The sequence below is a fragment of the Bombyx mandarina genome, chromosome 11 (assembly GCF_030267445.1).
Source record: "Bombyx mandarina strain Sakado chromosome 11, ASM3026744v2".
Lineage (NCBI taxonomy): Eukaryota > Metazoa > Arthropoda > Insecta > Lepidoptera > Bombycidae > Bombyx > Bombyx mandarina.
Genome location: NC_143218.1, coordinates 15,189,127 through 15,208,972, shown reverse-complemented (window position 1 = coordinate 15,208,972; position 19,846 = coordinate 15,189,127). Strand labels below are relative to the sequence as shown.

The 19,846-nt window shown below is 36.5% G+C and overlaps 1 protein-coding gene across 1 annotated transcript; it reads left to right on the top strand.

Annotated features, from left to right (window-relative positions):
• Positions 1 to 1,905: 1,905 nt before the first annotated feature.
• On the top strand, positions 1,906 to 11,972 carry NGR-A7 (neuropeptide receptor A7). The gene is made up of 3 exons (XM_089731527.1): positions 1,906 to 2,059; positions 10,384 to 11,832; positions 11,904 to 11,972. Exon 2 carries the CDS (start codon positions 10,486 to 10,488, stop codon positions 11,815 to 11,817), a length of 1,332 nt encoding a protein of 443 aa, XP_089587653.1. The 5' UTR covers positions 1,906 to 2,059; positions 10,384 to 10,485; the 3' UTR covers positions 11,818 to 11,832; positions 11,904 to 11,972.
• Positions 11,973 to 19,846: the final 7,874 nt, after the last annotated feature.

Sequence of the window (19,846 nt, the reverse complement as noted above, 5' to 3'; positions counted from 1 at the left end):
TCTTGAATAATTTATCTTTCTTCTTCTTTTTCTCCACCTTATCCCACTAGATGGGGTCGGCACAGCAAATTTTTCTCTTCCATTCTCATCTATCAGCCGTCATCTCCAACACTCACTCCTCTTTCTCTCATATCATCATTCACACACTCCATCCGTCTTCTTCGGTTGACCTCTTGCCCCTCTACCTTACACTACCATTTCCATACATCTCCTAGTCACCATCACCACCTAGTCCATAAAATAATTTATCTTTATGATTGGAAATAACCGTTTTCTTTATATGTTAATATCCATTTTTATTAACCAGCCGATACAGTGTTTTGAATCGTAGTCTATAGGAAAATAATCTGCACGTGTTTCCGAGCCGGTATCCGGCCTCATCCGCCTGCTTTTACGTTAGTGTTGGGACCGCATTTTCTTGTGTTTCGAGCCATTTTCACAATTTTGTTTTTAAAGACAAGTTTCCTTTTTTTTAAAACTTGTGACTAGTTCAGAAAAATATATCGAATGTTTACTTTTAACGTTCGTGTCATATGTTTCATAAATCAAAAGCTTAAGTAGCGTCATTAGTCATATGGGGCAATTAGTGCGTATTGTGAACTTTATATAAGCATTCAAACCTTTTTGATTAATTCAGTCGCGAAGCAGTCATTCGATTTGGTTTAAAGGAGTAAGCATAAATTTACCATCCAATCTTCTCCAAGCATTACACAATTATAATTGCAAAGCAACTGAGTATTTAACCTAATTTATAAAATTATCAAGCTAGGCAGATGGCGATAAAACAATAATTGTAGTAAAAAGTTTGAGTTTTATGTTCATCGTGCCTGATATACTTTATATTTAAACTTGTAATATAAAAACTACCATGTGTCAATTAATTTATTCTTATTATATTGCAGTAAATATATAAGTAAATACTGAATATATAGGTATTCTTGTTGCAACTCCTAGATATCTAGAAATAAGTACAGATATACCTATGATTAAAATCGTATCAATCATAAATCATCGATCATAAATTATCATTTTGTGTTTTAAAACATGTACTTATGTACGTTGTACTTATAGACGAGAAATATGTTCAATTCCTCACTTATTGATGGTTATTAGAAACCTAGTAAGTACGTTACATTGCATTCAAAGAGAATTGCTGCTTTGTTCGAGTTAAAAATAACGCAAATATAATTAACTTTGCTTGCTACGAAGAAATAAGTTAATGTAGCAAAGAAAAAACTCAGTCTTCTTTTTAAAAACACCGTCTGTTGTTTTTCATCGAGACTCTTGTTATTAAATTTATTTTATACTAGCGACCCGCCCTCGCTTCGCTTCGGAAACATTAAAACACACATGAAACAAAAAAATAAAATTAAAAAAAATTCAAAAAAAGTAGCCTATGTTCATCAGGGACAATGTCGGCTTCTAATGGAAAAAGAATTTTTCAAATCGGTCCAGTAGTTTCGGAGCCTATTCGAAACAAACAAACAAACAAATCTTTCCTCTTTATAATATTTATTTTATAAAATAAATACGGTACTGAGAGAAGTAAAAGATTATTTATGTTGTACAAGTAAACAATTGGAATATTGAATGTTTACAAAATGTTAGGCCGACGCTTGAGGGCGGAAGTCCGGCGATTTCCTCCTGACCAAAAAAAAAAAAAAAATAAGGCCGACGCTTACATTTTTGTTTTTCTAGAGCAATGCGTTATTTAGATCAATATTTCGTGAGATTCGCCGAGTCACGACTACTTTTGAAAACAATCAACTACACACACGACTGGAACGGGCCAAGCCCTAAATTTCCGATACGGCGTGGCAAGTCGGAAATTTCACAGAAATAATTGCTTATCATCCCCCCATTTGAGGCGCTATGCGCATGTGCACATCCAAAACCGCGCTTGTCATGCGTCAATGTAGTCGAAACTCGGGCAAAAACAAATGCTATTTTTATTCTTTATAAGCTATTTTTTACATATAATTATAATTTTCATTCAAATTATAAGTGACAGTTCAGTGTTTTCAAAATTTGTTCAAATAACGTTCAAAAATTTTTCCTCGTAAGTATGAAGAACCCGAATGCCCTTTAGATTTGACACGGTAACCTCAAATTTTTAGTTGATTGTTTCTTTTATATTTCTTACGTGCCGTGTTCGTACGATAAATGTTTTAATTAAGTAACTTTGTTATAATATAAATGGTTGAAAAAATTTGAAACGAGAACTTTATTTATAGAATTACTTTAAAGATTACACCGGAAGGTCATGGCTCGCACGTGTCCGATGACGGAGAAAAGGCTAACAGTTGTTATTGATATGGCGCCATTTATTTGAAGATTTAATAATATTCAATTACACCTGAACTATCGTTCGATTTGTTTACGTATTAATTTGATTAGTAAAACTTACTTTTATTATGACCGATTTTATAGTTTTTTTTTAATAACATTTTTGAAAAATGAAATGAGTATTAGCTTTGGTCGCTAAGAAGATGCAATCAAATATAATTCACCTGAAAATTATATCATAATATTTAATCTAATTTACGTAATGATTTATTTTTTTGCGAGGATTTTTCGTTAATATTTAATTTTCCAATTGGAACTTAAACGCCACCGCAAAGTTACGTTCGATCGGATTGCATTACGAGTATTTTAACGGTCAAAAAATAAATGTGTGACTTTAATAAGCATTTATTGATAAAATAACAGTGTCATATACTTAAAGCCCGTGATGATGTGTTGAAAGCCATTTCTCATGTCATTTTATAATAGTAGTCATACGAAAAAAAGACTTAAGGCCCTTCTCATAGAAACGTCTTCTTGTTTTGCGACCGAAATATGAGAGCGGATTCACAGCACGCCTTACCTTACCTCCGATATTTACGTAAATACAAAAACAAATGAGTACGCGAATTGCAAACATGATTGAGTTCCTTTTACGATTAAATCGGAAGGAATTTTATAATCATATTCGTTCCACAATTTCCTACGTTTCATAATAATATACTCTAAATGACGAACATTTGGAAATACGGAAACTGCGAACACGAAAGCAAAGTTGAACCATTATATTAGTTTAAATCAGTTACATCTATACTTATTTATAACATTCCATTTTGTAGGAGTTATTTGTGGAACTTCCACGTTCAGTTTGAAGTTACGTTATTTTATTTTTTATTAATTGAAGATATACTTCTTTAGGCGCCTTATGAAAAATTGATGAGAGTGAAATTTTACGATGCGTGCGCACCGTGAGACAAAATTAACAGAATGAAGTTGCCCACTAAATCGCTCATTACAATACGACCGACGTAACTTGGTGAGTCTGAATATAGCCGCAGGTGAACTTTCCGAACCGTACCGAGAATTACCGAATTTATACGATGTCAAGAAAAGGGATGTCCAATATGCGTGTTTGAGGATATTGTTTAATCAATTTTTTTTCAAATGGATTAAAATTTAAATAAAAAAAATAGAAATAAATTTAATAAAAATAAAGTATAACTTCTTACGCGCGTACATAAGTACACGCACCCTTTTTTATTTATTTACTAGGCACACAATACACATCACAAGCTAAAAAGATACATAAAAATGCAAGTAAAAAGAAACAAAATCTGGCTTGAAACATAAGCCATGTGAGCACGACCGAACAAGAGAGTGCTGAATTTGTACACAATGTTCCTTACAACTATACGAATATACATTACATAAATCATAAGAGAAAAAAAAGCCAGTATGCCGCTCACTAAGCCAAAAATCTTGTTTAATAACATCGTTGAACGTCTTACCATGTAATTCGTGCAAGAAAACTTTATTTAAAACAGACTAAATCCAAATCAATAAGCTAGTGACCTAAAGAATAATGGTGTAATGGTATCAAATGATGCGAATATGAGCACATTTTCAAGCCACAGATATACACCAGTTGTATATAATGTTGGAATCGGTAAAAAATCTAACCAAAAAATTGTGAAATGCCCCATGCGCTGGACTGATCAAATGAAAAAGCAAACCCCCAAACATTACCAAAACCCCATTTAACGAGTGCGTGCGCCAAGCCTCAGCTCGCTAATTATGGAGAATAGTTGTCAAGGCAATAATAAACAAGGATACCACATGACCACGACTGCTCTGCCAAGAGTAACCGACCATGATGCTGAGTATAAATTATCTCAAGAATTCTTAAAGACGATACGGTCATCTTCTTTTTGGGGGTATCATCGCAACGTTCGTCACTAGAGCAGAGCTCATTTATACTACCAGAGTGGACAATCACAGTAAGTTTCCAGATAAATTTACTGTCACGTACTTACTGTCTTACTCTGGAACGAAATCCCCTTGCAGCGTATCATGAGAACCATTAATTCTTCTTCCAACGATATTTGGAAATTGACCTAAGTGGTACACTTTGTCCAGGCGGCTGGCCGACCTTTCGGCTGGTCGTAGGACCGTCGAGACGATCGCCCAGTTCTTGTGGACTGGGTGAATCGTGACTCGTGAATCGTGACAAAGGACGCCTCACTTTCCGGCTCACGCAGGTGCTCACTGGGCATGGTTGCTTCGGTGAGTTCGGAGCCGAGCCGACGGCAGAGTGCCACCATTGTGGTTGCGGCTTGGACACGGCGGAGCACACGCTCGTCGCCTGCCCCGGATGGGAGGGGTGGCGCCGTGTCCTCGTCGCAAAAATAGGAAACGACTTGTCGTTGCCGAGTGTTGTGGCATCGATGCTCGGCGACGACGAATCGTGGAAGGCGATGCTTGACTTCTGCGAGTGCACCATCTCGCAGAAGGAGGTGGCGGGGCGCGTGAGAGACGCACAAGCCCGCCGCCGTTGAGCGGGGACCAGGGAGGCGGATCTCGCCCAAGCCGTGGCCCGCTAAGTGTTTCGGGTCCCCTTCACATGTCGGTCTGGGGACCGGCGAAGGGGGCCTAAGAAGACGACGTGCAAGCTGCTCTGCACGCGTTTTACGCAAGAGTATCCGGGTGATGGTTGGCCGGCTATCCTCGACCCACGCTGGTTCTGACCCAGTGGGGTATTCCGTAGGATAACTCATTCTAACCGGCTCCATCTAGGCGGGCTCGGGATAGCCTGCCGATCGAGAGGGCTGGTGGTTGTGGCGCCGACGATCGCCAGTCCAGCGTCCCGAGGGGGAGGGTGATGGGAGAGATGTACTCCGCACTAAACGCTTCACTTTCCCCCTTTGCCTTTTCATGAGTTCAGTCTCATGCGAGGTTCGGACGCGGGTTGTTGAGCGACAGGAGGTTTTAGTCGGTTCGACTCCGACATGACTCGCCCTCCATCCCCAGGGGAGAGCGGAAGTCCGGTAATTTCCTCCTGACCAAAATTAAAATAAAATATACCGAGTTAATTGCCAATGATAGCTAGCTCAAAAGAATCGATACTGAAGATAGATAGATACCGATTTTTCGGGTCACATTTCTAAGCAAATCATTTTCAGAACTAATTATCAAACTGTCAATTTTTAGATATGAAAAATAGAACTACTACTGAACAGTATTTGATTTCGTGGGGGCACGTTTGCAGGATACTTAAAATCGTGAAACCTGAAAATTTACAATGTGTCTAAGTTGTTGTGTTTGTTTTATTAGTACTCTAGTGGCTTATTAGTACTCTATACGTGGTACGGCTTAACTCCCACCTACTAGGCTTCCGTCGCCTCTACTCTATAAAAATATAATCTCCATTATTTCTCTGGTTTGTGTAACTAAAGCACCTTAATGTGTGATCCAAATAATTAGAACGTTGAAAGATCAATACGATGTTATTATTTTTTCTAAAAACTTCTTAATATACGTATAAACTATATATATTATTATTGAATTAAACTGTGCTTATACTCTTAGCGATTCACAATTTGTAGCTTCTTGGCAATGTATTTATAATCTTTTAGTGCATTTAAAATTATCACCGGTCTCGTCTGTCAGTGTTGAATATTATAAAAAAAATGTCGTCTATGACACCTTCAATGAAACTGCAAAAAAATATTTCTATACAAGTAAACAGTCTTGAAATTGGGATATACGTAGCATTCTATGCATAAAATGTATTGTCATTTCGCATTCAAGCTGCATTTGTTCATTTTGGAAAGTCGCCAGTGTCGCTGAAAATGAAACTAGATTTTATGAAATCTTCCTGTCTTTTTCGCGGCACTGTGTACCTAATCTAAAATTGGTTCAAGATTTTGACTGTGGGGAAACTGACGTTGTTATTTTATTTTTTCCTGTGCCTTCGTGCACGCTAATCTATGCAATCGTGATTTTAAAAGCTTTAGAGTCGCAGATTGTTCAAATAAAATTATGCAGACACATCTTTGCTTGGTTTTGCTTTTGTTTTTGCCAATCTCCTGTGGAAATAGTTCAGTTTATGTATATCCACATATTGTAAAATAATTACATGCTTTATTACCGGCTACAATTAACAAAACAAATCGAGCTATTAAAAGTGAAACAGACTAAATTTAATTTTCGTTTCTTCATAAAAAAAAACAACTTACTTATTCATTCATTCTTTACATTCAATTTATATAAAAGAACAGAAAACATGAAAATTAACGGATTGTGAAACATTCGATAGATGTTTCAAATTAATTTTTGATCTTTTCAACACAGTACGACTCAAGAGCGTTACTAGTTTCATGAAATTCGTAGCACTTTTGTGGATTAAATATTGCCACTATGGAAGATTAATAGCCGCTTTCCACTCCAGCAAAATGGACCCAGGTAGATAATAAAAATGTCTAGGATTTATGATCGTGACACGGCTGTGCGTCAATGGCGGCTGTATATATCATTTTTAAAATACATTTAATGATCTATATCGGTTTGAAATTTTGATAAATTGATAAAATGAATTTATTTGTATGTGTGTGTTTCAAGTTATGCGACCTTTTCATTGGATTTGTAGTTTTGTTTTATTTATTAGGATTTTTGTTGTATTCTTTTTGAATTTTAATGTTTGATAGCGTAGTGTTCATACATTTATTCTCATTAACATGGAATAAGGATTGAATTGTTTTATGTGTGCTAATATAAACTGAACGGAATCAAAAAAGTATACGTGCATATACGAGTATGTACAGTGAGCTGCAGAATTGGTTGGAATTCTGTAAGCCTATGAAGTTTTTTTTTTGTGATTGAACGATTACTGGTGGCCCGGAGGCCTTTCCAGTTTCACCAGGACAAGTGGGCGAGCAATGGCTCAGCCGGGAGGGGTGGGATTTGCTAACAGCCACCCGAGCGCCTCCGAAGAAGACCTAACAACTCAAGAGCAGCTACTTCGCTAATGAATCTACTACCGGATCGGAATCGTGACCCACTGAGGAGATCCGGCGAGAAACTCAGCGGGCTGATGCATGGGTTAGGTTGCACGTCGAACTCGACGAAAGTTCGACGAGTATGGTTACTGGGGTCCCTTAGCTTGCACCTAGTTTTAAAGCTGAAAGCATCTAATATAGGACGTGTCATAAGGACGTGTCTAGGGTGACGACGGTGACTGCCTCCTGCGTGATCAGGATTCAGGGAGTTGTCAGTGGCGGCAACGATAAGACGATTATCATGACGAGCCTTTTTTTTTTATTGCCCTTGTAGGCAGACGAGCATACGGCCCACCTGATGGTGAGTGGTTACCGTCTCCCATAGACTTCAGCAATGCCGGGGGCAGAGCCAAGCCGCTGCCTACCGCTTAATACTCTCCACAAGCCTCGTTCGAAGAAGGACATGTCATAGCGCTCGGGAAACACCGTGGAGAGGAGCTCATTCCATAGCCGGATGGTACGTGGCAAAAAAGACCTCTGGAAACGTACTGTGGATGACCGCAGTGGCTCCAGGTAGTATGGATGAACTCTACTCCGGTGGCGGGCGGTGCAATGGTAAAAACGAGATGCCGGTATCATCTCGAACAATTCCTCAGAGCACTCCCCATGGAACATACGGTACAAAATACAGAGGGAACAGAAGTCCCTCCGCAAACCCAGAGGTTCCAAACGATCCGTGAGAATGGGATTATCGACAATCCGAACGGCCCTCCTCTGTATGGAGTCAAATGGAAGAAGCTGGTATTTGGGAGCCCCGGCCCAGAGATGGGAGCAGTACTCCACGCGAGGCTGGACTTGTGCTATAAAAAGCAAAAGACTTTGTCCAGGCGTGAAGTACCGCTTCGCTTTGTAGAGGACTCCCAGCATTTTGGACGCCAACTTGGCTTTGCCTTCCAAATGACTCCGAAACTGGACATCGCTCGAAATGTCGAACCCAAGTATCCTAATATTCTCGGAAGGTTGCAGGGATACTCCTTGGAATTGCGGCGCCATAACAAAGGGGTCCTTCTTCGCAGTGAAACTTGTGTCCTTAACGGGTCAAATTGAACCAAGTTCAATTCACCCCATTTGAAGACTTGCCCCAGAGAGTTCTCCACTTCAGACACAAGTTTTGATCGTCTCTATTGCACTACGCTCCGAGAGAGACTCTGATGGCCGATATATCACGCATCCTCCGTGCTGTCATCCGCATAGCAATGCATGCCATCAATAGACAGCATGTCATTGATATACATGATGAAAAGCGTGGGGGAGAGCACCGAACCTTGTGAAACGCCACCGTGAATGGTCATGGTATCAGAACAGTCACCGTCTACAACGACCGTGATGCTCCGCCCATCGAAAAAGCTAGCGATCCACTTGCAGAGACTCTCGGGGATTCCGTAAGATGGTAGCTTCGACAGAAGTGCCCTATGCCAGACCCTGTCGATGCCTATGAAGACTAAATATTTACAGTACCTAAGCAGCGGCTTGGTTATGTCCGTGATTTTGCTGATGTCAAAGAGCAACGGTAACTACTTACCATAAGATGGGCCATATCATCGTCTGCCTATAGTGATAATAAAATGTATGGCCTCGTAGTGAGCTCGGATTTATTTGAGTAAAAATTTACATTATATATTCGTCTTAGTTAAACGTTTTCATTTGTAAATATAACAAAATGGCTGGATTCCACTCCTTCAATTAATTGATCATAGTGACACTCCTGCTTGGGCGAAGCATGTTGGCGTCACAAGCGATCGTTGACCTCGCGCGTCAATAGATCTTTGTCTATCTTATAATATCTATATATTAATACGTGAAGCAAAAACTTTGTATCCCTTTTTTACGAAAATTGCACGGACGGAGGAGTATGAAATTTTCCACACTTATAGAGAATATAGAGAAGAAGTGCACAATGCTAATATTTTTTTTAAATAATGCATAAAAGATACATTAAATCAATAAAGAAAACATCACACACACTACATACCATGTATTTGACGCACACACGCATGCATACTATTTATTGTCAAACTTTTGTTCTTGACGTCTGTTGTCAAATTGAGAATATGTAGATTAAATATTGTTTGTCTTCGTTAATATTTTTATAGTGTAGTCTTGGCGAAATTTGTGATTATAGAAGTATAAAATACAATCATAGTAGTGTACAAACTTACAATTCCAATTAATTATAGTCGAATTTCGACTACTGCGGGACCTCTAATTTGTATAAATATTTATTATAATATAAATAATATACAAAAATATTAATATTTGTTTAATGTTGTGATGTTAGATTTAACTACAGTCTGCCTCTGTTTTCGGTAAAGATACCCGTACACGTACGTTCACGTTCGTGAATATTGATAAACGCGTTTATGGGGGCTACTCATGTCGTATAATGGTCAGGTGAGATGTGTGGGTATTGTATTTAATATTGTTGATAGGATTGTTTAAAAAATGAATCGTTTCTCAGTTTGTTCATATAAGCCAGTAAAAAAGCGATTGAAAATAATGGATAGCATATATACCATTAAGCGAGAATATATGATTAGCTCGCGGCGGTAATATGTGGGACGGTGGTAACCGTCTGTGTGGGCTTTTAACACGCTCTACCAGGGCTAGTAAAAATAACAGTTGGTCAGGTACAAAAATAAAGTGACCATCTGTGTGGGCTTTTACGCTCTATCAGGGCTAGTAAAAATAACAGTTGGTCAGGTAGAAAAATAACGTTATTTGCAATATTCCATAATAATAAAACTACTACACCACCGAGTCGATCATAATGAATGAGCAATGGGAATGTTGTGATGGGAGCTTGAGGTACCTAGTCGAAGTAGCATAACCATCATCATTTTCATCATCATCATCAGCGTATAGCAGTCCACTGCTGGACACATTCATACTCATTTGATAAATCCCATCCGAAACAACTAACTTGATTCCAGACACGATTAATAGAACAAAGTATTATGTCCAAATAAACGTTTATTGTTCATTCAGAGATATAGACCCGTATTTATTGAAACCGTGATGTTAAAATGTTATTTCTATTTTGTTACAGGTTTGCAAGATAAATCAGTTCACTCAGAATCGTAAAACTGTCATTTTAACGTATATAAATCGTTGCCTAGACTTTAGAACGGCGGGGATACCCACAAGAACAATGGACGAAACAATTGTAAATTATACCGATTTGAACGTCAGCAATATATCGGAAAAAATTACAAATGCGACAGCGAACGGTCTTCCTCCTTTTCAAGCGAATAGTCACGAAAATATAATCGATAACAAATGGGTGCAAGCTATGTTCTGCGTCATTTACACCATCATATTCGTTTTGGGTCTTCTTGGAAATATATTAGTATGTTTTGTTGTCATCAGAAACAAGGCGATGCAGACGGTTACGAATCTTTTCATTAGCAATTTGGCTTTATCCGACATTTTGTTATGTATATTCGCGATTCCCTTTACTCCCCTTTACACGTTCCGAGGCACTTGGAGTTGGGGCTCTTTGTTATGTCACATTATGCCTTTCGCACAGGGATGCAGTGTATACATATCCACGTTGACGCTTATGTCGATAGCAATCGATAGATTCTTCGTCATTATATACCCTTTTAGGCCACGTATGAAAATCGAGACTTGCATTACGGTAATTATTATGATATGGACTTTCTCCATTACCGTTACGACACCCTACGCTATTTTTATGACCTACTACGACTTCAAGTTCGGAAAATTTTGTGAGGAAACCTGGCCGTCGGAGAGACTGCGGCGCATATTTGGCTCGGTCACGTCGGTTATGCAATTCGTTCTACCGTTCATTGTGATAGCGGTCTGTTATATTTGCGTCAGCTTCAAATTGAACGATAGGGCTAAAGCGAAGGCTGCTAGTAAAAATTCGAGGAAAGAGGAACTCGATAAAAACAGGAAACGGAGAACGAACCAAATGCTGATCGCCATGGTAACGATTTTCGGACTATCGTGGCTACCTTTGAACATAATCAACTTATGTAACGATTATTACATGTACGCGATACATCTGAAGTATTACTTTTTGATTTTTTTCGTCGCACATGTAATAGCCATGTCGTCGACCTGCTACAATCCTTTTATATACGCGTGGATGAACGAGAATTTTCGAAAGGAATTCAAGCAATTGATTCCGTGTATCGATTCTTCGGCGCAGACGAGAGGAAACATTCAGATGGAACAGCTCGGGGCTGGTCCCGAAAAAACTTTTAACGGTAACACGACGACTGACAGCTATTTAGGATCCAGCTCGCAAAGGGCGACATCGTTCAGACACAAAAGAAAGCCGAGTGCCGCGGCGGACGTAGAGAAAAGTGGCGTCGAACTGAATGAAGATTTATTGACAGTTGACGTGAAGCATTGTCACATTTCAACGAGCTACAATCTAAGGAGGGAATCAGTTAAATTGCGTCTCATCAACGAGGAGTCGTTCGACGGGACGCCGTCTCAAAGTCAATTCTAACAACTAATTGCCCGGGTGAGAATGATTTTCAAATTATGAACGCACTTATGTAGAACTGGAGTTTTACTAACGTTGTGTCTTTTCAGGTTCGACTCTGGAATCGTTCCCAGCTATGAAGCAAGTAGAGTATAAATAAGAACCCATTAATTTTAGAACATTTTCTTTTTTTTTGTAATATTTAACTAAAATTCACATTTCGATGACTTCTTATGCGTATGAATTTATCATTAAAATTAGTATGTTGTTGTGCTAATAGTGTTTGTAGAGATTTCGGGAAACGTACTCACACTGCCACAAAATGAATCCTTCCCCAAAAATCTACGTATATCTTGTAGAAATTAGCAATCTTATCAAAAACACCTTTTTATCTTATAATCGTGTAGCATATGTGGAATATTAATATAATTTTTGAGCTGTTTCTAATAATCGACTTCAGAATAATATACAAAAAAAATACTATTGGACACTTTATTAGAATCCAAAATCTTATGAATCTACTTTAAACTAGTTGTACGAATTATTGTTAAGAGCGTTAAAACGTTGTTTTTAAAAATCAAATTTTAAATAATTATAAAAGCTATTTAAGTCCCCAATTTTTTATGAACGTTGGCGTAAATAGTGTTTTTTGATTCTAACATTGGTAGTTAATTCTTATGTATAGTTTCTAAAAGTATGTGTGTAGTTCTTATCTGTAGATGTGTATGCGATAAATTAATGTGATAGATCAATCTTAATGGGTATCATCACGGTATCATGCACTATTGCGAGAGAAAATGTAGTATAAATTTGTTAAGGTTTAGAAGTTTTAAAAATTAAATCAATTTTGAATGATAGCTTTTAGGAGCTGCTATTTCAAAGCGTAATTAGATTTAATTAAAAAACTTGGAAACTTTCATTCTTAATTCTCCGTTAATACAGACGATAGATTCTAAAATTTCAACAGCGTTCAATTTTATGTTCTAAAACAATGACACACGGTTTCTTTTTCTGCTCTTTGTTAATAACTTATATGTTTTGGGTTGTCCAGTTTGATTCAGTGGGGACATTTTTAAAGTGTGGTGAATTTGATAATGTTGTATTAAAATTGCATCGGAAGGTAAAAGAAATATTTCATTGACGAGCTGACTGATGTCACTTCTGGTACAATTACTTTTGGAAGCGCCCCAAGCGGTATCGAAAAAGCGAGAGACTTTCTGTAACATAACGTTAAGTAAAGGCGTATATTTCAATTGTATTATGTTCATGGTTTTCTTAATTTTAATTTTTAATATTGTTACTAATTACCTCTTTGAAATTCTTTAGTAGGCGAGATCAAACCGCAAAAGTAGTTTTAATTATGTCTACGGCTCGCGGAAGAGGATGAGAATACGCTTAATAATATGTTTAAGTGTATTTTGAGTTTGCCGTGTTATTTGAATTTAATTGTATAAAACATACAATTTTCTGTGAATACGAGATTTTTCTTATAGTATTCTGTCAATAAATCTAACCTCAACAACTCGTTTAGAAAACTTTAACATTAATTCGAATAATTAGTAGTGATATTAAATGACTAGTTGAATAGAAAAAATATCTTAAGCAATATTACGATTCAATGATTATAATATTACAACTAGATTTAATAATTTGGGATAGCATTTGAATATTTCTAGAAATGAAAACCTCTTGAATTTTTTTCGTAAAACCAAATTTGGATTTTTTTTATTTTATTGCTTAGATGAGTGGACGAGCTCACAGCCCACCTGGTGTTAAGTGGTTACTGGAGCCCATAGACATCTACAACGTAAATGCGCCACCCACCTTGAGATATAAGTTCTAAGGTCTCAATTATAGTTACAACGGCTGCCCCACCCTTCAAACCGAAACGCATTACTGCTTCACGGCAGAAATAGGCAGGGTGGTGGTACCTACCCGTGCGGACTCACAAGAGGTCCTACCACCAGTTTTCTAAATTATTTATATTAATTAAGAATATTGTTGTATTAGATTATTATGATACTCCAAATTCTCATCAATATGTTGCTGTTATAATACTGTTTATGTAAATGCATATTTTGGAGAATTTATGCTCTACAATATTGTATAATTAAGCCCATTTGAAATTCTATTAGCATTTGGTTGAAAACCGACAAGAAATATATCGCTCGATAATCGCGCGAACTTATACACTAATAAAAATAAAAGTGGCTACAATTTACCTAAAAAAAAAACTTTATATTGATAAAATAAACTACAAAAATTAACATTATTAATAATCGCGTGTCTTTGGACAAATAATAACTATGAGGTATAAGGATTGGTACCATGATGAATTCCCGCGAGTAAATAATCCACAATTAAACCGAAATCCGGGTTGGCTGTGTAAACTTGAACATTCAACTTCCACGTTTAATTACGACACTAATGTAAATACGCACAATGTAATTAATGCACAAATTAAAATTTATATTTATATTGATATTTTTAGTATGAGTTGAGATGTTTTAAGTTTTTTTGAATCAACATTAACTTTACGATTTACAGTAATAGTTATTAAGTATAGCCAGAAATGCAGTACATCTTTATTTCTAAATCAAATTAGGCTTTTATTCTATAATATAATCAAGTAACAAAATACTATTTTAATAAGCAAATTTTTTTGAAATACAATTGTCGAGTTTATAGATCTTTGACGTAGCAGAATTTTTCAAAGCTGAGAAATAACTTAATTTTCCATACAAACACAACCAATTAACTTAAGAATATTAGTATTAAATACTTAAATAAACGCACTTACAACTTGTTATAGTGACGTCTTTAGGAAGACCGCCCATTGTATATTTATCTAAGTTTTATTTATTTATTATGAATGTACTTATAGGTTTTGACGTTGATGGTTCTTTGTGATAAAGAACATTCCATTCCACACGGGCGATGACTGGCATTCTCAATAAATAAATCTCTGATGTAGAGGTGATAAATATTAGAGATGTGCAAGTTTTTGTAGTATTAAAATTTTTAAAGCAACCAATTGTAGGATAATTTTTGAAGTTTTGACATTAAATTTACTATCAGAATAAACACACGCACAGACTTAAAACATCTTCTCTATTCTGTCTTTAGTCTTTAAGTTTTGTTTTGATTTTTCAGTTTATTTTTTATAATTTGATTGTCTATCTTACAGGTTACCCGTGACAAACGTTAGTGCGGGGACTATGTACCATATAACGTATTTATGATTATGATATCTTTTGGATAATAATAGAAATCGTTTTATTTCATAGACTTTGTACGGTTGTCTTTTCATTCGGTCTTCAAATTGAACGATAACAATCAGATTTTATATAACCTTATCGTTGGAGATTTTATGTAGAAAAATGAGAATCAAGTTTAAAAAATATATTTTATGTATGTAATTCGTAATATAAATCATAGTGTCTATATTATTAGGAATTGATGTTCGTCATATTTATATTACTTAGTTAATTAACATTCCCGAACCCACTACCTCAATTTGACCTGCCTTCCTAAGAAGCCTTTAATGCATTATACACTTGAAGATTTACAATAAAAAATTTAAGATTTTAGATTTAATATAAGGTTAATGCATAAACTATAGTATTAGTTAGTAAGTTCACAAAATCTTATTTAATGAAGATGAAATTTTGGTGTTTTTTCAAGGTAAAATGTTTATCTAGTTGTTCCTTATTCTAAATAGTGTGTTGACTACATAAATGTGATATATTTTATTTATTTATTAATCCACATGAGAATTGATTTTTAACGAATAACTTTAAACTTAGAACTGATATGACTTCCAAATATGTCGACTGCATAGATAAATATTTTTGTTAAGTCTGAATCTATTCAATACACGAACGTAGCTTATGAAATTAAATAGCAAATTATTTTTGGGAAAACAAAAAATAAATGTCTTATGATCCGTTTATTTTTATTTTTACATTGTATTCCATTTCCCGTTATGGTATACTAACCAAATAATCTCTAATTTTGTTTACTATCGTAGTATTATTCTTTCTGGTTGTTCTCTCAATGCTAAGGATCGTGACTGTATGTCAATCTTCTCCACTCGGTCCGGTTCTGCGCCATATGTACCGCTCCCTGTATCTGGCCTCCAGTCATCTCCTTGAGTTGGTCCACCCATCTAGCTGGCGCTCTTCCTCTAGCGCGCTTCCCCTCCATTTGCCCGAGAATTATGAGTTTCTCCGGGCTTTGCAATGGGGATCGCATTATGTGCCCAAAGAAACTCCGGATCCTTTCCTGGCACGTAGTCAGCAGGCGCTTGGTGACCTTCAGCTCTTCGAGTAAGTATTATATTCTGATATTAAATTTTTCTCCTTGTTTTTTCACAGTCAATTGTACTGGTGTTGCATATTTCATTTGATTCCGCTGTATCTGGGAGAATGTATAGTGAGCCTCGCATATATTCTTGGCATAGCAAACAGAGTAATTGATTGTTCCGAGCTATTACACTCGTAAATCGACTCACCTATATATTGAAACCTGAGGAATCCCAATGTCCTGTATGTAACCACATAATGACGGAGCCCATTTATGACGATGCCGAGCAACTCTTACAATCCTAGCTCCCATGACATTAATTTGCTTAACACTACTTCTCATTCTGTCAATACTTTAATGGGCTATTCCTTGTACAGTATCTATTATCTATAAACTTTTACTACACGAGCGTTTCGCAATGTGAGACATGACCGTTGTCATTGTCTTTTTGTTGTTGTTGATCGTAATCTCATATTTAAGTTCTCTGTTAATTTTCGAAGAAGTACCTATGAATGTGAGTTTCTGATCGGATCTTCTCAGTGGGTCACTATACCGATGCGTTGGTAGATTCAGCGAAGCACTACTCTTGCTAGGGTAGATGTTAGCGAAATCTTTCAGACTGAGCCCCATGCTAACCCCCCAAGTCAGGGTGAAGTCAAAGTAGCCCTTCAAGGCTACTAGAAGATAAGTAGGCAAAAAAAAAACAAGTAAAAATGTAAGTAAAAATAAAATTTGAATAGTGCATCAAATTGGTCGCTCGAATTTTAGATATAATAAAGATAATTCTGCCCTTCTGCCGAACCTATGGATCGACCGGTCGCTCTTACGATGTCACTCTTGGGCGCCAGAGTGCTGATAGCCTTATCGGTAACCAGTAGGCTGATTCTGGTCTGAGGTATTCCAGAAAAGCAGTGGCACCGCTCAGGTGGTTTGACTGGCTGCGATACCGATACGGTCAACGTATAATGACGCATTCGCTTCGACGATTCCCTCCGAAGAGGTAATTGGCGTGTCCCCTCGGGCACTTCGAAGGAAGTTCAGCCCCGTCCCAAAAAAGGTCAAATACGTAGGAAGTGAACTTGGTCCAAATGATGTTGGTTTTCCTATTCTGCAATTCTATAAGTATTGTATAAATATGTTTAATTACAAATATAACGTATTCGTAAGCAACAAACTGTACTAGCCTTCGTAAATAGCCTTCATTTTCCTTAATTTATTATTAAATAAACACATATTCCTGGAAATACATACTAAATTAGACTGATCATAAGAAAAAATATTCACAAAGGTTACATATGTGGCTGGTAATCTAATTTCTTATTACATTTATTAGAGCCAATCATTAAACTAACCATGAGAAAATATAAAATATGAACTTTGGTCAACAAGTAGTGAGTGAATACAATATACAGAAAAAGAGACGATATATGTAAATCTAAAATTCGAAGTACCATCGAATATCGACCAAGCATTTTACGCCTTGTAAATTTATTTAATAACATGTAATAACTTTCAGCAGTACGAAAATTTTCTGATTGTATATTGCAAAGGTCAAGAACGTTACAAAATACGTAATGTAATTCGCCATATTCAAATTCATGTTTCGTGAATACTGCGAGAAAAAACATTAGCAAGTAACTTTTGCGACATTAATAATTCATAATGTTGTGCTGATTCATAGATATTTGTAGGCGTTCTTGCAAATGAATATCTGCTACTACTGTGAGTTCAGTCTTGGTGTTTCCATTAATACATATGTCAATATTTAAATAGTCACGAAGTTATGAGAAATAGACGTATTTTATTACTTATTCATGACTAGCTGACCCGGCAGACTTCGCAGTGCCTCAATCGATTAATAAAATACCTAAACTTTTGTATAAAATAAACTTAAAACACATCAAAGGAAAAATAAAATTGTTATTTTTATTTAATTCCGAGCATTTTCATATTTATCTACCTTTTAAACCTTCTCTAGGATTTCACAAATAATTCAAGACCAAAATTAGCCAAATCGGTCCTGCCGTTCTCGAGTTTTAGCGAGACTAACGAACAGCCATTCATTTTTATATATATAGAAGATAGATTGGGAATGCAAATTCACGCACGAGGAGTTTCAACGACATCGAACTGAAGAGAAAATTCATTGAGCGAATAAAATCAGTGATACATTTGTTCCGTGGAATCGATTGCTATTCAAGTAGAAACGTGTAGTAGTTTTTTTTATTATGGCACAAAAAAAAAGTACCTACATTTATATTTTAAATACGTTATTAGTTGGCTATGACAAGTTAGTAGAAATACTTTAATTAAAAATTATAACTATGTAAATTCAAAGTCGCCGTGGTCTAAAAGATAAGACTCCTGGGTTTAGTTATTATCGAGCGATGATACTATATCGGAGTTCAAATCTTGCAAGCAGGCTTAAATATTTTAATGAAACACATGATAACGCATGTTAACGAATGACTTCATCGATGAAGGAATAAAATATAATAATATAAATAATATAATTTTCGCGACTAATAATGTTAAGAAGTAATAAATAATTACTGGCAGTACGAGAGAGGTACTCTAAGCCCGCACGGTTGGTTAGCTTAGCATCACCATTCTGGCTATTTGTGTCGCGAAGCAGTCATGCGTTTCAGTTTGAAAGGCGAGACGCTCGTTATAAATATAACTGAGATGTCCTTCTCCTCATGTCTCAAAGTGAAACAGCGGCACTCACATTGTGATGTCTATAAGCTATGCAATAGAAAAATAATGTTAAGCGCTAGGGTTCGGGGTAAATAAAATTACACCAAAGTACAACTAAAAACTGTATTCAACACTTAAAACACTCAACAAACACTTTAAAACTCTCAATTCGCTTCTTTCGCTTCGCTTCAGGTGATCCGTTCGCTGTTTCGCTTCGAGTAGTTCCGATTACCAACCGACTGCGTGCCATCCCTGCAACGCTTTTATAGTCGATACCACATCTCTGGAATTATCGAGAATATTCCACGCATCTCTAATAGTAGTTTCCGCTATCTGACAATAGATGGCGTTGTACTTCTCGAGAGTTTTAGACGCTACTAGATCATGGACACTCGTTCGACTATTCGGCGATAGATGGTGTTACTGTTACCGGCGTAACTTTAATAACAACCAATTATACAATTATTCGTCACGTGAACATCATCAATACAAAAGTAAACAAAAATACTTTAAAAATATTTACCATGCCTCTGTAGTATTTTCATATTTCATGGAAAAAATTCAGGTGTAACTTCTTGTCGATGAAATTTAAATATGTAGACAACTGCCCAAGCTGAAAACACGTTTGGGAGTAGGTACGCGAAGTAAACAGAATACAGCGCAAAACTTTGATTACTCTCAGTGGACCTGTACACGGGAAGATTGTCCACCGAAAAGATATTTGGAGGAAAATTGGACTGTATTTTCCTGGTATTACTGGTATAATACGTGAATTGCTTGGAATAAATACATTTTTGATTCATTGTGTATGTGTGGAAAGCAATTTTCGTCGCAGCATCTCTGTATTTGTAAACAGATATTTTTTGTTTTGATAAGGCATAAGCACAGCTCCCCAGAGCGGTTACCAGAGATCATGGACATCTTAATATGAATTCCGCCGCTCATTTCTATGTAGAAATTACAACTGTTATGGAATAACGACAATTCTTCTCTTCAAAAATGGAACATCGTTATTTTGTGGCACGTACTTGTTGTTCCTTTTCTCAAAGCC

Bases quoted from the DNA above. Each gene is read 5' to 3' on its own strand.
- NGR-A7 (XM_089731527.1), top strand. From the start codon at position 10,486: ATGGACGAAACAATTGTAAATTATACCGATTTGAACGTCAGCAATATA.